At 51.8% G+C, this 15,253-nt stretch overlaps 1 protein-coding gene across 10 annotated transcripts in view; it reads left to right on the top strand.

Moving 5' to 3' along the window:
• The window catches only part of neo1a (neogenin 1a), an 82,519-nt gene that overhangs the window by 65,733 nt on the left and 1,533 nt on the right, over positions 1–15,253 (top strand). For 3 of the 10 annotated variants that reach the window (XM_035523727.2, XM_035523734.2, XM_081709833.1), the window contains 21 exons: positions 2,049–2,277; positions 2,440–2,594; positions 3,722–3,870; positions 4,055–4,193; positions 4,428–4,477; positions 5,825–5,969; positions 6,865–6,975; positions 7,102–7,296; positions 7,845–7,940; positions 10,601–10,833; positions 10,981–11,119; positions 11,306–11,413; positions 11,556–11,750; positions 12,049–12,081; positions 12,458–12,511; positions 12,697–12,832; positions 13,014–13,249; positions 13,583–13,675; positions 13,939–14,097; positions 14,459–14,710; positions 14,828–14,940. In XM_035523727.2, the coding sequence (XP_035379620.1) occupies positions 2,049–2,277; positions 2,440–2,594; positions 3,722–3,870; positions 4,055–4,193; positions 4,428–4,477; positions 5,825–5,969; positions 6,865–6,975; positions 7,102–7,296; positions 7,845–7,940; positions 10,601–10,833; positions 10,981–11,119; positions 11,306–11,413; positions 11,556–11,750; positions 12,049–12,081; positions 12,458–12,511; positions 12,697–12,832; positions 13,014–13,249; positions 13,583–13,675; positions 13,939–14,097; positions 14,459–14,710; positions 14,828–14,940 (3,020 nt within the window). The remainder of the gene's footprint in view (positions 1–2,048; positions 2,278–2,439; positions 2,595–3,721; positions 3,871–4,054; positions 4,194–4,427; positions 4,478–5,824; positions 5,970–6,864; positions 6,976–7,101; positions 7,297–7,844; positions 7,941–10,600; positions 10,834–10,980; positions 11,120–11,305; positions 11,414–11,555; positions 11,751–12,048; positions 12,082–12,457; positions 12,512–12,696; positions 12,833–13,013; positions 13,250–13,582; positions 13,676–13,938; positions 14,098–14,458; positions 14,711–14,827; positions 14,941–15,253) is intronic. The other 7 variants (XM_035523735.2, XM_035523732.2, XM_035523737.2 and 4 more) reach the window with 7 other exon arrangements.

Raw genomic sequence — 15,253 nt, 5'->3', positions numbered from 1 at the left:
ATGGCTCCTCTTTATAGAGTCCTGTAATTGCAGCAGATAATACTTCACATGCTCTGGGCCTAATGGGTCATATCATTTAGGGGAGACTATAGAATAATGGAGTTTTTACAGCTGGCCTTCATCAGTCTTTTTGTCCTAACATTCTGGGTCGTGTTCTAGTCCAGGCTGAGCCGAGCACTTGACAAAAGGAAGGTTTTCCAGTCTAAAGCAGCACTGGCAGTTTGACAAAGTCCAAGGTTTTCAGGTTGTCATAAACTATATAAAGTGAATCCCCTAAAAAATGTTTATTAGTGAATGTGGCATTGGCTATTAGCATGGGGTGAGGATGCTACAACACACGTGCGCACACATACTCACACATATGTGTATTTTATATTTATATATATATATATATATATATATATATATATATATATATATATATATATATATAAAATAAATACATACCAGGCAATGTCAGTTGCTTTGTTTTAAACAACTCACAATGAGTCTTAGACAGAAGGTGCGTGACTTTTAAAGGCTCTGGTCTTTAAATAGTGCTGGGGCCGTCACCTTTAGTGAATCTCAATAGGTGACAATTAACAAGACCCTTTCCAGATTTCCCACTGATTCCAAGTCAGTGTTGCGCTGTGTGAGGTTTATTTTGGCAGTCAGTCACACTGTGCAGAGGTGCCCAACCAGACCTGAACAGCAATCAGTGTCCTGCTGTCACAGCTGCAGAAGGATTATTGACAGGATTAGGGGGTGGAAGATTGAGATTACAGGACTGCTCACCCAGAGGAAATGCTGTGGGCCATCATCAAACCTAAATGTATGCAAACAGATACAAAGTGCACCTTATCCACATAGTCTTAGTTTTTCCTTCTGTCCTTCAGAAGAGTGCACAAACCACACTTCGTGTGCGGTTGTTGGTATGGACCTCCAATAAAAGGTTTAGTGGTAGTCTGTTCCCTCTGATTCGGGAACTGCTCATAGCGTGTCTCCTCTGGTGGCTGCTGCAGATCAGCTCTCACTGGGCGTTGTTATTGTTATTATTGTTGTTGTTTTGTCTGGCGCAGAGCCCCTCTGCACCATGGCTGGGGCTCTCGACACTGCCCTGGTCTACACTTGCGCAATGTCGTCATGTTTCCTACATGGTCTTCTTTTTTTTTTTTTTTTTTTTTCTTACGCTCGGTCAAGCGATCCGATTAAATCTGACCAGAGACGTGATTTTCTGACGGCTTTCCCAAACGACCGGTTCTTGGCCGTAGCGCAGACAGAGGGGTCTTTGGCAGATGCGTTATAAGAGAGATCATTTGGAAAGGATCTGTTGCCAAAATCCACCCCACTTGAACAAATGACAACAGTACATTTTAAGACACGTCTCCAGTTTCACCATGTTAGTGGAAAAGGACCGTAAGACGTGAGCGTGTTGGACCACAGATACGGACCACAGATCCTTCCAGAGGTCTGGACGTGAAATGCTTCACATATCTGTGTGAAGGATGTGAGGCTTGTGTGGGAGGCCGTGCCAGCCTTGGACGTATGGTAGCTATTAAGACGGATAACTGTGTACTGTCTGGCCCGCTACCAGTTCTCCAGTTAGAACCGATCTCCGCTCTGCTTTGTAGTGCCATACAAAACAGACCAGACGCGTCTCCTGTCACTCAAATCTTCAGACTTTCGCTGCATTTCAGCCTTCCCCCTCTCATTTGTGTTTTCTTCCAGCTGCATTTTTAAAAAAAAGTTTGTGTAGATTTGCTCGTGTGCTTTCTCCATTACAATATTTTTTTGTTGATCTTGTGTAATCCCTTATCATGGATGCCTTTTCATTATGCTTTGTTTTGATCTTTTTCTTTTCCTCTGCTTTGTCTGTTTGTGTTTTTTTTTTTTTTTTTTAATGTTTTGCTGTCCTCTGCTCTCCTGATTTCTTTCCGACTCCTCCTCCTCCGTCCTGGACTGCCTTGCTCCCTCATCTCCCCCTTACACCTCGCACTCCTCTCTCATCGCCTCGTTCCTCCCACCCTGCTCCGCCCCCTCCACTCACCTGTACCGCCCTGCACTCAAAGATGTAGCCACGCCCTCCCCCTCACCCCCACTGACCCCTGCCACTGCTGACCGTGTGACCCCAGGCACGGGAGGTGGCGCCGGCCCTGGCACTGTGCCCTCTGCTCCCCGCGACGTTGTGGCCTCTCTCGTCTCCACTCGCTTCATCAAGCTGACCTGGCGCCTGCCGCTCGAACCCAATGGCGATGACATCACCTACTTCGTCTACTACAGCCTGGAGGGCGCTAAAAGGTACAGGTTATAATTCCCGAGCATGCCGTTCCAGGTGGCGTAGTAAGTCGAAAGCACTTTAAACGTTGCTCCGGTGGCAATCCAGCCTGTTTACTTAGAGGTAGTTCGTCAGCGGTAAGTGAGCTGCTGCCATGTCGCGCTCTCACATCCAACCTCCTGCAGGGAGAGGACGGTGAACACCAGCCGGCCAGGTGAGATGCAGGTCACCATTCAGAACCTCAGGCCAGACACCAAGTACGTCTTCCGTGTGGTGGCGCAGAACAAGCACGGGAAGGGAGAGAGTTCTCCACCGCTGAGGGTCTCCACCCAGGCGGAAGGTAAGGGCTCCGCCTTCGCCGGACACCGCCCACTACCCCCCCCCCCCAACCACGAGGCGCAGGTGGGGTTTAGTACACCTTAGGCTTCCATGCGCTACTGTAACTGGCACGTACCCCGTGCTATCCGCCTGCCACTGTGTGCCCAGTCTCCTTCAGTCTGAAGCATTATCAGCTCGTGTGCAGCCTCAGGGCGCGCGCTGTCTGTGTCAGCGCTGGTCCTCTACATGTCCTTGGCGTGAGCTGGTGGGATCCCGGCCCCAGGGTGGGCCGGGCTGACGGCCACGCCACGCTGCACTCAGATTAATGATCAGGGAGGGGCTATACTGTTTACCTGCTTCAAGAGACGAGACCTCCAGCCACACACACTAAGCACTCGCACTAAAATGCATAATCCCTCTCAGGGGTATGCAGTCCTGGGAGATCCCTCCTCACAAGTGCAGGAACTGATATAAGAAGTACAAGCCTGTATAAGGGAGATTAAACTGGTGTCATTTCTCACTAGGTGGTCTCAGCTGTCCCTCAGAGTTTACCGAAATGGCTCATTTCGTACATCCAATTCACTGACTCCAGTGTACGCCAGCCCTTCTAACAGGACAGATGTGATTAGTGGGTAACTTCCCATACAGCCTGGAGTTATTACATCTAAATGGGCTGGGCTGGGCTTCCCCTGGTCTTCAGTCTCCTTCTGAATGAGATTTAACTCGATTTAGGGTGCTGAGATTCTTGTGTCAGCCATCGGAGCTTTTCAATGGCTGTGATCTTTCATGGCGGTATCGTGTAGAGACTCGACAGCCCTGACAACCGTTTTGTTCCCCTTACTTCCCCTTACCCAGTGGTGTAAACATCACACTGGAGTAATGTGGCATTGTTCCGCTCTGCAGCGTGAGAACTGCCGGAGGTGGCCGTCGTCCCGCATCGCTGTCGTCGTGTCGAGGGGAGCCCTTTGTGCGGTTCGCCCCGTCGGCGTGATTCTCTGAACCCGTGTCACGGGCTTGAAAACACTTACTGGCATTGGTACGGAGAAAGGGGACTCGGAGAACTGCACGGATGCACCGGGAACGTGTAGTCCAGTGCAGGAGTCTTTTTTTAAAATTCAACCGGCCGTGCAATCTTTTCCCCACGCGCAGTCCAAGTGCCAGGACCTGCCCCCAACCTCCACGCCGCGGTGCAGTCCCCCTCCTCCGTCAGCCTGAGCTGGGATAAACCCGTCACAGGAAACGGCGAGATCCAGACCTACAGGGTGTACTACATGGAGAAAGGCCTGGGCGATGAGAAGGTAACGCAGCACACCCGGCTGACGTGGCGAAGGCACTGATGGCTAATGACGCGTGCAGCTCTCCGGTTTCCAGGACTGGAACTTGTCAAGCCAGCACTGCCACTTTCTCTTGGTTTCTTCCGAGGTGCATACTTGTCTGCTGAACATGCTTTTATCCATGCTGTCTTCCCCTGCTCTGGCACAGGATGTGGAGGTTAGTGGACTGTCCTACACCATGACTGGGCTGAAAAAGTTCACGGAGTACAACTTCAGGGTGGTGGCCTACAACAAGCACGGCCCTGGAGTGTCCACGGAAGACGTTGCGGCGCGGACCTACTCGGACGGTATGCGCCCCCGACGCGGTCTTTACCCCTCCCCCGACAAGCCTTCTCGGTTTGCTCATCCCTGCCCTTTGGTACGCCGAGTAGTCCGGTCACAGTAGGTTTTGCGTCCACGTTGTAATTCCGTTTTACCCTGCCAGTCGACAGCAGATCGGTCCGTTTCCCACCCTTGAGTCCGAGTCGTGTGTGACCCGTTGTTTGAATACTTGAATACTGAAGCGCTTCTCCTCCCTACAGTCCCAAGCCTGCCGCCGCAGAACCTGACCGTGGAGGTGCTGAACTCGAAGGTGAGTGGTCCCAGGCGACGCCCAGTCCGCCACTCGACCCGGCCTCTCCTCTCATCTCTTCCTGCAGCCTAACGTCTCGTGTTCCCTGCTGGCGAGCTGTCACACACCCTTACTCTCCCAATCACTGTCGCCCCGCTTCCCCCAAACCCCCCCCCCCCCCAGCCGCTCCTCCTCACACGCTGCTTAGGAAAATAATTGATATTTCCTTACTGTGCCGGGAGGATGGATCCCTTCCTGTCGTAGGAGCAATTTACAAGTCCATTTGCGATTCCGGTTGCACGCATCCGAGTCGCCGGACTGCCCCTCAAGCTCTAGCTCAGAATAGCGGAGTTGACAGTATCCACTGGCATTATGAGGTGTGCCTAGTTTGAGGTCTGCATGCAGACACACACATTTGCATAGTTTAATGGGGGCTTATGGGTAAGTAATTGACAGTGCATCATGTTGAGGGGGGCTTCGCCCAGGCCGTTGAAATTAATTCTCAAACAGAAGGTTTCCTTTGACTCCCCCTATGAGCGGGGGAAGGGGAGTCGATTGGTAGGTTCCTCTGGCCCATGTCAGAGCTGCAGAGTTCTGGAACTGAGCCGCTTGGTCTTGGGGCGTACCATGAAAACAGGCGACCTTCTCCGCATCCCTCTCAGCCTGTCCAGCCTCAGCTGCGGATTCTCCTTTCTCCTTTAGACGTCATTTAATGCAGGTTTGTTTGGAAGGGGGGAAAAAACAAAACAAAACATGGAACCATTTAATAAATGAAACCGGGAGAAGCATAAAACGGGGAATACAGTAATTGGACACTTGCTGTCGATTTAATGTGGCTTATCCCCCTGGCCTGCAAGTGTGGGACGTAGGCGGGCATCGTTAATGAAGTGCCCACCCGCGGTGAGCTCCCTTACCTCCGCACTACCACACTACCATCGTGCCCCACAGGCCCTGCAGCTAGCCGCCCATGTTCAACGGTGGTTGCTGGGGCCCTGCGTGCCTCTCCTGGTCCTCGACGCCGCATCTGTTATTCTTGGGCTCAGTGCTGGCCGGGGGTGGGGAGGAGGGGGGGCGACTCTCTATCAGCCACCGCAGGGGGGATGGTAGTTCAAGTCAGATGCCTCCGCATCGACCTGTTACTATGGTGATCCCCCCCCCCCCCCCTGCTGAATACAGGTACGGGATTTTGAGAATCGAATATTTCTTTTGATGCCACAGGGCTCCTTTCTTCGCGATGGTATTATTTCATGGATTGTTGTTGGTCTGGTCTTGCATGCAGCAATAAAAAAGGGCTCATGCACACCGCACGATGTCGACAGTGTAGAAATGCGGAGCCTGTTTGTGAGGATTCGTGTGAATTGCCTGTAGAGCTTCATGGTCCGATGGCAGCCCCCCCCAGCGGAGGCTCAAAACGGCGAGATCACCGGCTACAAGATCCGCTACCGGAAGAGCCCGAGGAAGAGTGAGGTGTCCGAGATCACCGCAGGAAACCAGCTCAGCCAGCTCATCGAGGGTGAGCACTCTGAAATCCGCCGCGTTTACATCAGTTACATTTGCATGTACTGCCTGACGGCTGGCATGGCTGGGCTAGTGCTCGTGTTTGAGTTGAGTGGTATCCGCTTTGCCGTGGTAGAATCCTTCAGTGCTCTGGTCCCCAAGGCAGACATGCTCTGTCTGCAGTCCCAGCTAACAAAAAAGGAACAGAAGTGAAAATGAGGTTAAAAATGGAACAACGCCCAGGCCGGAGCATCTGACGGAGGGTGATGGCCTACGGCTCAGGGGAGAGTGGCGTGCTGATGCCTTTAGCACTCGGAATGACAGCTGTGCGGATACGTGTTAACATTTGAAAACGATTCAGTTACGACCTCCACATTATTTAAAGACTGAATATCAAAAAAAGGCATTCGCTCTGCCAGTGATGCATCTGAGCCCCACTCCACAGCCTGCATCCACCAATCAATATAGCTGCACGTCTTTGCAGTTCTGTGGCTATGTGGGGCAGCATGGATTGCCAAAGTAAGATTTCTAGTTGCAAATGAAACTCACTGAGTTGGTCAGTAGCCATAATTTGGCTCGACTGAAATCCTCAGGACTGGGTCTCGGCAGGCTGAGGTATCGATCGCGCTTGGGTTAATATTGTGGGGGTAACATGTCTGGGTGAAGCATGAGGGTGGTTTTCATTGTTCCGCCCACAGGGTTGAGCCCTAAATTACTGGTAGAGGAAAAGGGTCGCTCTCATTAATCTAGGAACCCCTCGGACAAAATGCCCGAAGGATTGTAGTTTTTTTTTCTCTCTTTTTTAAGGCCATAAAGGGCAGCCAGTGATTCACTTCCTGGCTTGATTTGTGGTGGTATCTTCAGACCGTACCGAGCGTAAATGTGTCTTACGGCTCTGTTGTTACTCTCAGGTTTGCAGCGTGGAACCGAGTACGCGGTCCGCGTGTCTGCCATGACGGTGAACGGCACCGGGCCAGCCACCGACTGGATCACGACAGAAACTTTCGACAGCGACCTGGACGGTAAAAGAGCACCGCGACACAGGCCCACGCTGGCTACAGGGTCCGTCGCTGAGGCCTTCATGACCAACGTTCCTGCTCTGTGTGTGTGTGTGTGTGTGTGTGTGTGTGTGTGTGTGGGGGGGGCAGAGTCTCGAGTGCCGGATGTGCCTGGCTCCTTGCACGTGCGGCCGTTGGTGAACAGCATCGTGGTGAGTTGGTCTCCCCCAGAGAACCAGGACATCGTGGTCAGGGGTTACATCATCAGCTATGGCATTGGCAGCCCTCACGCCCAGACCATCAAAGTGGACTACAAACAGAGATACTACAGCATTGAGAACCTGGGTGAGCTCCTCCTCTCTCCAATTACCACTGTGCCTTTAATAAATAAGGTAGGAAATGATTAACGTGGAAAGTATTTAGAGGGATATTATTAATTCAGGTATGAACAGGCAGCCTGTAGTGTTTTTGCTGCATGGATGCTTATTGCTTGTTAATTTCTACTTTCCACAGAGACACATTAAAGTGTGTATGTTTTAACCATTAGCCTCATAAATGTGATTAAATGACTTTGATTACATTTGAAAGAAATTTCTAGTAAACATATTTCACACTGGAAGGAGTGTGAAAATGAGGGGATGCAGGGAAGGAGTGGGAGAGATCCGACTCGCTCAGCCCTCGGGTAATTACATTTGGAGGGGAGGAAGGGGGAAAAATTATCATGCACAGAAATTGTGCATAATTGAAGCTTTCATAATTTGCCTAATTACATGAGAAAGTGAATCAATAATGGTGTTTAAATATGCGCCCCTGCCAGGATGATGAAGATGGGATGGGTCCCCTTAGGAGTCTGTGCTTGATTGGCTAAAACGCTTCCTCCTTCTGCCTGCCAGATCCCAACTCGCACTACGTGATCACGCTGAAGGCCTTCAACAACGTGGGTGAGGGCATCCCCGTGTACGAGAGTGCCATCACGCGACCCCAGTCAGGTGGGCCCCTGCAGCGAAGGCTGCCAACACCGCCTGCAGCGAGCCGCGCCTCCGAACGGAACCCCCGAGGCCTTCACAACGGGCCAGCCCGTCGGTCGGGCTTCACCGGTCCTGCTCCATTTATGGCTCAGTTAGCATTTTTGGCTCTGCCGTTAGTGCCGTGTTGCCAGTGAAAGCGGAGCGTTTGTTCAGTCGTTAGGGGTGAACTTTGACATCACACGACTTGTTCAAGCATCTGAGTATTAAGCAACAAGGAAACAAAGAATTTCTTCTTTTTGTCATTTTTTTGGTGTCTGTCTGTCTGTCTGTGTGTCTGTCTGTCTGTCTGTGTGTCTGTCTGTACATATATGGTGTATATAAAATACAAAAGTTTTCTTTAGGAACAACAGAAAATGTGCATTTCCAAGATACCATCTTTGCATGGAAGAGTGAGTGGACAGGCACTGTGTGCGTTTAACCTGTATAAACAGTGCTGGCTTTCTGTAAGCTCTGTGCTCTCAGACGCTGCTCACACCTGCCGTTAATGTGTGTCCTGGGTGATCGGCTCATAATGTCCAGCAGTGTAATGCATCTCAGAGATGCACTGTAATCCGATCATTCAAAGCACTTTGGAGAACACATCAGGCAACGTTACATCTCTGGTGTGAATGGTAATGTGTCCTGGTGCGTCATTACCAGCAGCAAAGTACCGCCCATATCAACCGTCCATGTTACGCATTGCCCGAGCTGGAAAATATGTCATCATTGCGAGAGTGAAGCCTTATTTCCATGTGGGCTGAGGAGTCAGTGCAGCAGAAACTGGAGGACTCCTACTTTTTGAGTTTGTAACCATCTGTACTGGAACGGGAGCAGGGATTCACCAGACGTTTCTGTCTGGAAACAAACTCGGCAAAAGAGTGACGTAGCAAACGTCTTCCTTCAGCGGAAATGACGTAAGAACTCCAAACACAAGTGGGCACTCAAAACGTATTCAAAATGCCAGGCGTAAACAGGGCCTAAATTCCGCATGCCACTGGAGGAATCGAAACGGGTTAGTTTGGCTGGTAAAGACCATTTTCACTCCTCGTTTTTTTTTTTTTTTGTTTTTTTTCACAGCATGCGGTGAAATCATAGCTTTGGACTGAAATGACATGAACGGGCTGCAGGTCTCCCCGAGACACGCTGCTGCAGCTCCTCTTTTCTGCTTTCACCGCGTGCTCCTTTCTCTCCGTTTCCTATCCGTCACTAGCGTATCAGGACGTTCAGGAGTTCAAATAACAGTATGGAGGGCGACAGCCCCGGTTTTGATGAAGCATCCGAACACACCAGGCTTGCAGCTTGCCCGGTAGAACTCGGGCAGCTTTAAGCATCCGTTGCCCACAAGCTGGCAGCGGGTCCAGCCTTCGTTTCACACCAAAACCAAAGTGGAATGTGTTCTGCTCAGCTGCGCCATGGAAACACTGAGTTGGCAGAGCGGACCTTAAAAAGAGAGCCGCTCCATCACTGGAGTGGGGGAGAACTGCTCCAGGGCGTCGTGCGCAGTGAAGGGGAGGAGCCAAGGCCCACTGTGTTGGTCTATTTTTTGTGCTTTTTCTCTGCGTGTATACGGCGTACACAGCGAGCGTTTTCACCACCAGCTAGAGTTTGGCACGAGCGCCTAGGAAACAGGTGGTTGAAGGCACGCTTTTAATGTCAGGTCATTTTAGCACAGATTGCAACAGAGGTGTATAGTCCTCCTGCTTTTTCACCATCTGTGTCTGTAGCCTTAAACCAAAGCCCAAGCTCCAAAAGACTGAAAAGAGAAAGTTCTGTGTGTCTCTCTCTCTGTGTGTGTGTGTGTGTGTGTGTGTGTGTGTGTGTGTGTGTGTGTGGGAACTCCACCCATTGTGCCTCTCAAAAGGCTTCTGGCCGTCAAACAGTACTGCTTCACAAAGTACTGTTTTCCTCTGTGGAAAAGGTCTTTTATTGTGACAAAGTGGTCCTGAGAAACCTTGAGTTAGACAAGGACACTATTCTCATAGCTAGTTACAAAATGAAATGGAAGCTTTTTCTCTACACAACTGCAACGCCCATGTCAGGTTACACTATGATGGATATTATTCCTGGTTTGCCTTCATGCTGTAAGAATACACGAACCTCAGAGGTGCAAATACTGAAGGTTTGTGTTTAAAAATAAATTGGTTCTATAATTGAATGTCTAAATTTGTAGAACGTTTTGTCACAGACATTTATTGTGAACTTCTCAGTTCAGCGTTTGCTCACACTGGTCGGAATATTCTTTTGCGCTCTGTTAGTGTGTGTCTAACTGACGGTTTGCCTCCTTTGCTTGTAGACTATAGTAAACTAAGCTGGTCTGCTGAACAGAATAGCCCCTGCCGCTGTAGTGTGTGTAGACGTACCTTTTGAGATTTATGTGACTGTGCTTCTTGATATCCTGTTCTAACAGAACATTCTCTCTCTCTCTCTCCTCCCAATCCTTCCTCCATGTTGCCTCCCTGCTCCTCCATTCTAACTCATTAACACGATTCTCCCATTTCATCCAATGCTCCCTCCCTCCCAAATCCACCGAACCGCCTAAATCACTTCCCTTCTTCTGTTCTTATTGTTGTTGCTTTTTCTTCACTTCCTGCTCCTTTTAATTTTTTCATTCTTCCATGGGACGTTGCGTTAACTGCTTGCAGACCCCATAGACCCTGACGTTGATTTGTACGAACTTTTCCATGCTTCATACACTCCAGCACCAGACCCCATTCCCATGATGCCTCCCGTGGGCGTCCAGGCCTCTGTCCTGAGCCACGACACCGTCAAGGTCGCATGGGCCGACAACTCGCTGCCCAAGAACCAGAAGATCACGGACGCGCGCTACTACACTGTGCGCTGGAAGACCAACATCCCGGCCAACACCAAATACAAGGTAGAACGCCCTACGTCGAGACCAGGGGGCTCGCTCCACGCCTCTGTAGAGGGTTGGGGCCTTTGCGGGGCTAGAGAGCAGGTGACGAAGAATCCCCTTCTTCCTGAGTGAGAATGTTTGACTCGTGTGTGTGCAACTTGCTTCCAGACGGCCAACACCACCACCCTGAGTCACATGGTTACAGGACTCAAGCCCAACACTCTGTATGAGTTCTCCGTCATGGTGACCAAAGGCAGGAAGACTAGCACTTGGAGCATGACGGCTCACGGAACGACATTTGAAGCGAGTAAGGCAGCCCCACCTGCACGTGGGGGATGGAGGTTTCACAGAACGTTTGCGTTGCTTATATTTCCACCAGCCTCACCACTGCACTGTGATGCCTCTGAGTGTATTGTTTCTCTTCATGCACTGATTAGATGTGATTTTCTTGCATGATGTTGATTCTTAATCATTTATCGTTTTCCCCTGTCAGCACCCAGTTCTGCTCCAAAAGATGTGACGGTGGTCAGTAAGGAGGGGCGGCCACGCACCATCATAGTCAACTGGCAGCCTCCCTCGGAGGCCAACGGCAAGATTACAGGTGTCGCACGTGTACCCAAATGCACCGGCAGTAACGGGTCCCTCTCCCACTGCTGTTCCATGTGGTGTTGTTGTGTTCTCGGCAGCAGTGGCGATCCATCAGGGTAGCCTGAATAGCCTCTGTGTCCTTCTCGCCGTCCCAGGCTACATTATCTACTACAGCACGGACGTGAACGCCGAGATGCACGACTGGGTCATCGAGCCCGTGGTGGGGAACCGACTCACCCATCAGATCCAGGACCTGACCCTCGACACCACGTATTACTTCAAGATCCAGGCTCGCAACTCCAAGGGCATGGGCCCCATGTCCGAGGCGGTCCAGTTCCGGACCCCCAAAGGTACGCCCACGCGTGGAGAGCCTGCCGCTTTTGCCCCGTCTGGTACTTCCCAGTAAAATTTTATTCTCTTCGGTTCTCCATTTCGGTTAAGGATTATGAACTGCTAATCAGATGTGGGTGGCTAATGGCTTATGGGTGAATGTATGTGGATGTGAGGAAGATCTTCTGTTTCCGCTGTAGCTTAGCCCCCTGTTCACACCCCTGCCTCTCTGACCACGGCGGCCCTGCCTGGCTCCTGTTGTCATGGCGCTCCCCCCTAACCTGTCTGCTCTGTGTTCTCTTCCCTTTGGTCTACTAGCTGAACCTTCTGACAAAATGGCTAATGACCAAGGTAATTGCTCTTCCCTTCCATATCTCTCTAATGCCCCCCCCCCCCCCAATCTTTTTTTCTGCTTCTCCAATCGCGACATAGTAGAAATCTGTCCGATCGGCCTGCCTAACTCCCCTTCACGCCTCCCCTCGATGCCCTATCAGCAGGAGACACATGTGAGAGGAGCGTCATGCCCGACGAAAACAGTCCACTTGTGTCCACTTTTGAGTCGTTCTATTTTTGTAAAGTATGAGATGACTAACCCCCGTGAGATGACTAACAACGTCATAAATAGGTTGCGATAAGGCATCGAAGAGGACCAATCGTTGTTATGACGATTAATGGTCGGATATAACTGTATATATGATGCTCACCTGCTCTTTTCTGGTCGTTCTAGCATCCAGTATGCCAGCCAAACCAGGCCGATCCCCCTTGCCGGATCCTGGCGTCGGTAATGTGTCTTTGCTCATTTGTACGCAGCTAGCTTAAGAAAAAAAAGTACAACTCAACAAATGAACCTTTCGTTATGCCGTGTGCATTTCTATAGTGATTACGTTCAGTGTTTACAGTCCATCTGAAGAGGTCGTAAGTGAAGCACACGGTCTATGAGCAGCAGTTATTGTGTTTGCGCTTCAGGGAAATCGGGGGTGACTGCTGGTGATAACCATATCTTGGTCATCGTCATCATCGTGTCTGTGGGGGCCTTCACCATCATCGTGGTGGTGGTAGGAGCCTTCTTGTGCACACGCCGTACCACCTCCCAGCAGAAGAAGTAAGAGCCTCAAGGTCACGGCTGCACGCAGGGGTGTATGTTGCGGCATGTTCCGCACGTGGGCTGCACGCGTGCTGTGCAGAACAGAGTTGATGCATGGTTGGGTCAGCCCATTTCTTCTAAGTTTGGGGGAGGGTGCGTCTTTCTTGCGACCTTTCTGAAAGTTTCATCTACACGGCAGGAAACGAGCAGCCTGCAAGTCCGCCAATGGCTCGCACAAGTACAAAGGCAACTCCAAGGACCTGAAGCCCCCCGATCTTTGGATCCACCACGAGCGGCTGGAGCTCAAGCCCATTGATAAGTCCCCCGAGCCCAACCCGGTCATGACGGACACCCCCATCCCGCGCACCTCCCAGGACATCACTCCAGTGGACAGCACCATGGAGCCTATGCTCCAGAGACGGAATTCCTTCCGCGGTGAGAACGTTTGCTTTGGTCTGGCTTCAGCCTCGCAGTCCCGCTTCTCTCGCTGCTTCCATCATTTCAGGCTCCATCTCTGAAAATTGTGGCTAATTGTGCCTGTAGCTGGTCTGTACCGTCACTGCGTCCGATTGCTGTATTCCCAGCACAAACTGGAAGAAGTAGCGCCTTTTCTCACATGCTCCCTGTATGATTCTGCCAGTCTAACGTCTCCCAGGATGGGTGTGCACTGCCCTCTGCTGGAGAAGAGCAGAACCTAACCATGGGTAGCGTAGCTATCAGGCTAGCCCAGCTCTCACTCTCATAGGGCGGTCGCTCTCTGGTTTGCAGGCCACGAGGCAGAGGATGGCATGCCTGCGCTGGCAGGGCGTCGTGGAACAAGACCTAAAATGATGATGCCCTTTGATGCCACGCCCCCTCAGCGTAAGTGCCCCGCCCTCGAGGCCAGCCTGCAATGACCTGTGATCAGTGCTGATACCCTGCCGTGGGTAGTACTACACACAAACACATCAGCTTGCATTCTGGGTTTTGCTAAGTGTCGCTCTTTTGTGTGCATGAACTGTAATCATATATGGAGTAATTGCTTCTCATGCTGTCACTGCTGAAACTGCGTGCGTGCGTGCGTGTGTGTGCGTGCGCACTCTGTGTAAATACAAGGCTTCTCTGTTATTTGTGTCCACCCGCAGCCGTGATTAGTGCTCACCCCATCCATTCCCTCGATAACCATCACCACCATTATCACGTGGGCAGCCTGGCCTCCCCGACGCGCAGCTACCTACACTACCCAGCAGGCTCCCGGGCTCTCGCCACCCCCATCTCTCATCTAGACAGGGCAGAATCCTCAGGTGAGCCGGCGGGGCCGGAGCTGGGCGGAGCCTGCAGCACGCCTCCACAGCCCGGCATTCCTGGCCTGCAGGAGCAGACCTCGCTGCCCTTCCACGCAACCCGGCACAAGGGAAGGGGTGGGGGGGGGGGGGTGTCAGGGGTGGAGCTTACACAGGGCTGTTAGAATGGCGGCTTCTCTCCCGAATGTACCTTCATCTTTCTCTGCCCTGTTTTCCTTTTTCTGCTTCTACCCTTCTGGCCAAAGCGATGTTTCCATCGTAGTAGTCACGTGCCAGTCATGCGGTCGCACGGGCTCCGAGCCCTTTTGCAGTAGACGCCCGCGTGCGCGCGGTAGTGATCCAGGTGCGGGTGTGCTTGCAGAGTCGGTGAGGAACGCGCCCAGCACGGACCTCCTGCCCGCCTTGGGCCAACCATCCTGTGCCACGGACCATTTGGAGACGGACGCCAGTTACCACGGCTCGGCGGCCGAGGACGAGCCCGGCTACAACCCGCCGACGGCACACGTGCGCCCCACACACGCCCTCAAGAGCTTCGCTGTGCCGGCCGTGCCCGCCCACGGCGCCGCCTACGAGGGCGTGGCCTTGCCCAGTATGGCCCTGCTCTCCCAGACAGGTAACAGAGGCCATGGTCCTACAGCCTCTTGTAGTCACCAGCAAAAAAATGTAAATGAAGTCCTCTTCGAGCGCTTTGTTCAGGGATGCTCACGCTTCCTTTCTGCTCCTCGTGCAGTCAAGACGGCCTCCATCGGGACTCTGGGCCGGACGAGGACGCCCATGCCCGTCACGGTGCCAGACGCGCCCGACGTGCCGGAGGGCAGCAGGATGCATGCAGATGCCGAGGGCGTGAGTACCACTGCCCACCTGGCAGTCTCTGCTTAACAACAGCTGCAGAATGCCACGCCATGCGTGCCGTGTAAAAACAGCAGAAAACAGAGACCCATTGCTATGTTCAGCGCACTGTCGAATATACTCAGGCTGTTGTGCGTTGTGAAGGTGGTTTTAATCTGTTCATCTCCCCTCTCTCAAATCTCTGCTCTTCGCTTCCCCTTTTAACTGTGATGCTGCTGCTGTCGCCTGATTGCGTTTACATCGTCGCCGCCTTTTAATTAACTTCTTAAACCTGCTGCGCATTCCCATGTGCTTCTGCGTTTTGCAT

Source organism: Electrophorus electricus, chromosome 3 (genome assembly GCF_041902795.1).
Source record: "Electrophorus electricus isolate QZ-2024a chromosome 3, ASM4190279v1, whole genome shotgun sequence".
NCBI classification, from domain to species: Eukaryota; Metazoa; Chordata; class Actinopteri; order Gymnotiformes; family Gymnotidae; genus Electrophorus; species Electrophorus electricus.
The sequence above is the reverse complement of the archived record's forward strand: the minus strand, read 5'-3'. Positions and strand labels throughout refer to the sequence as shown.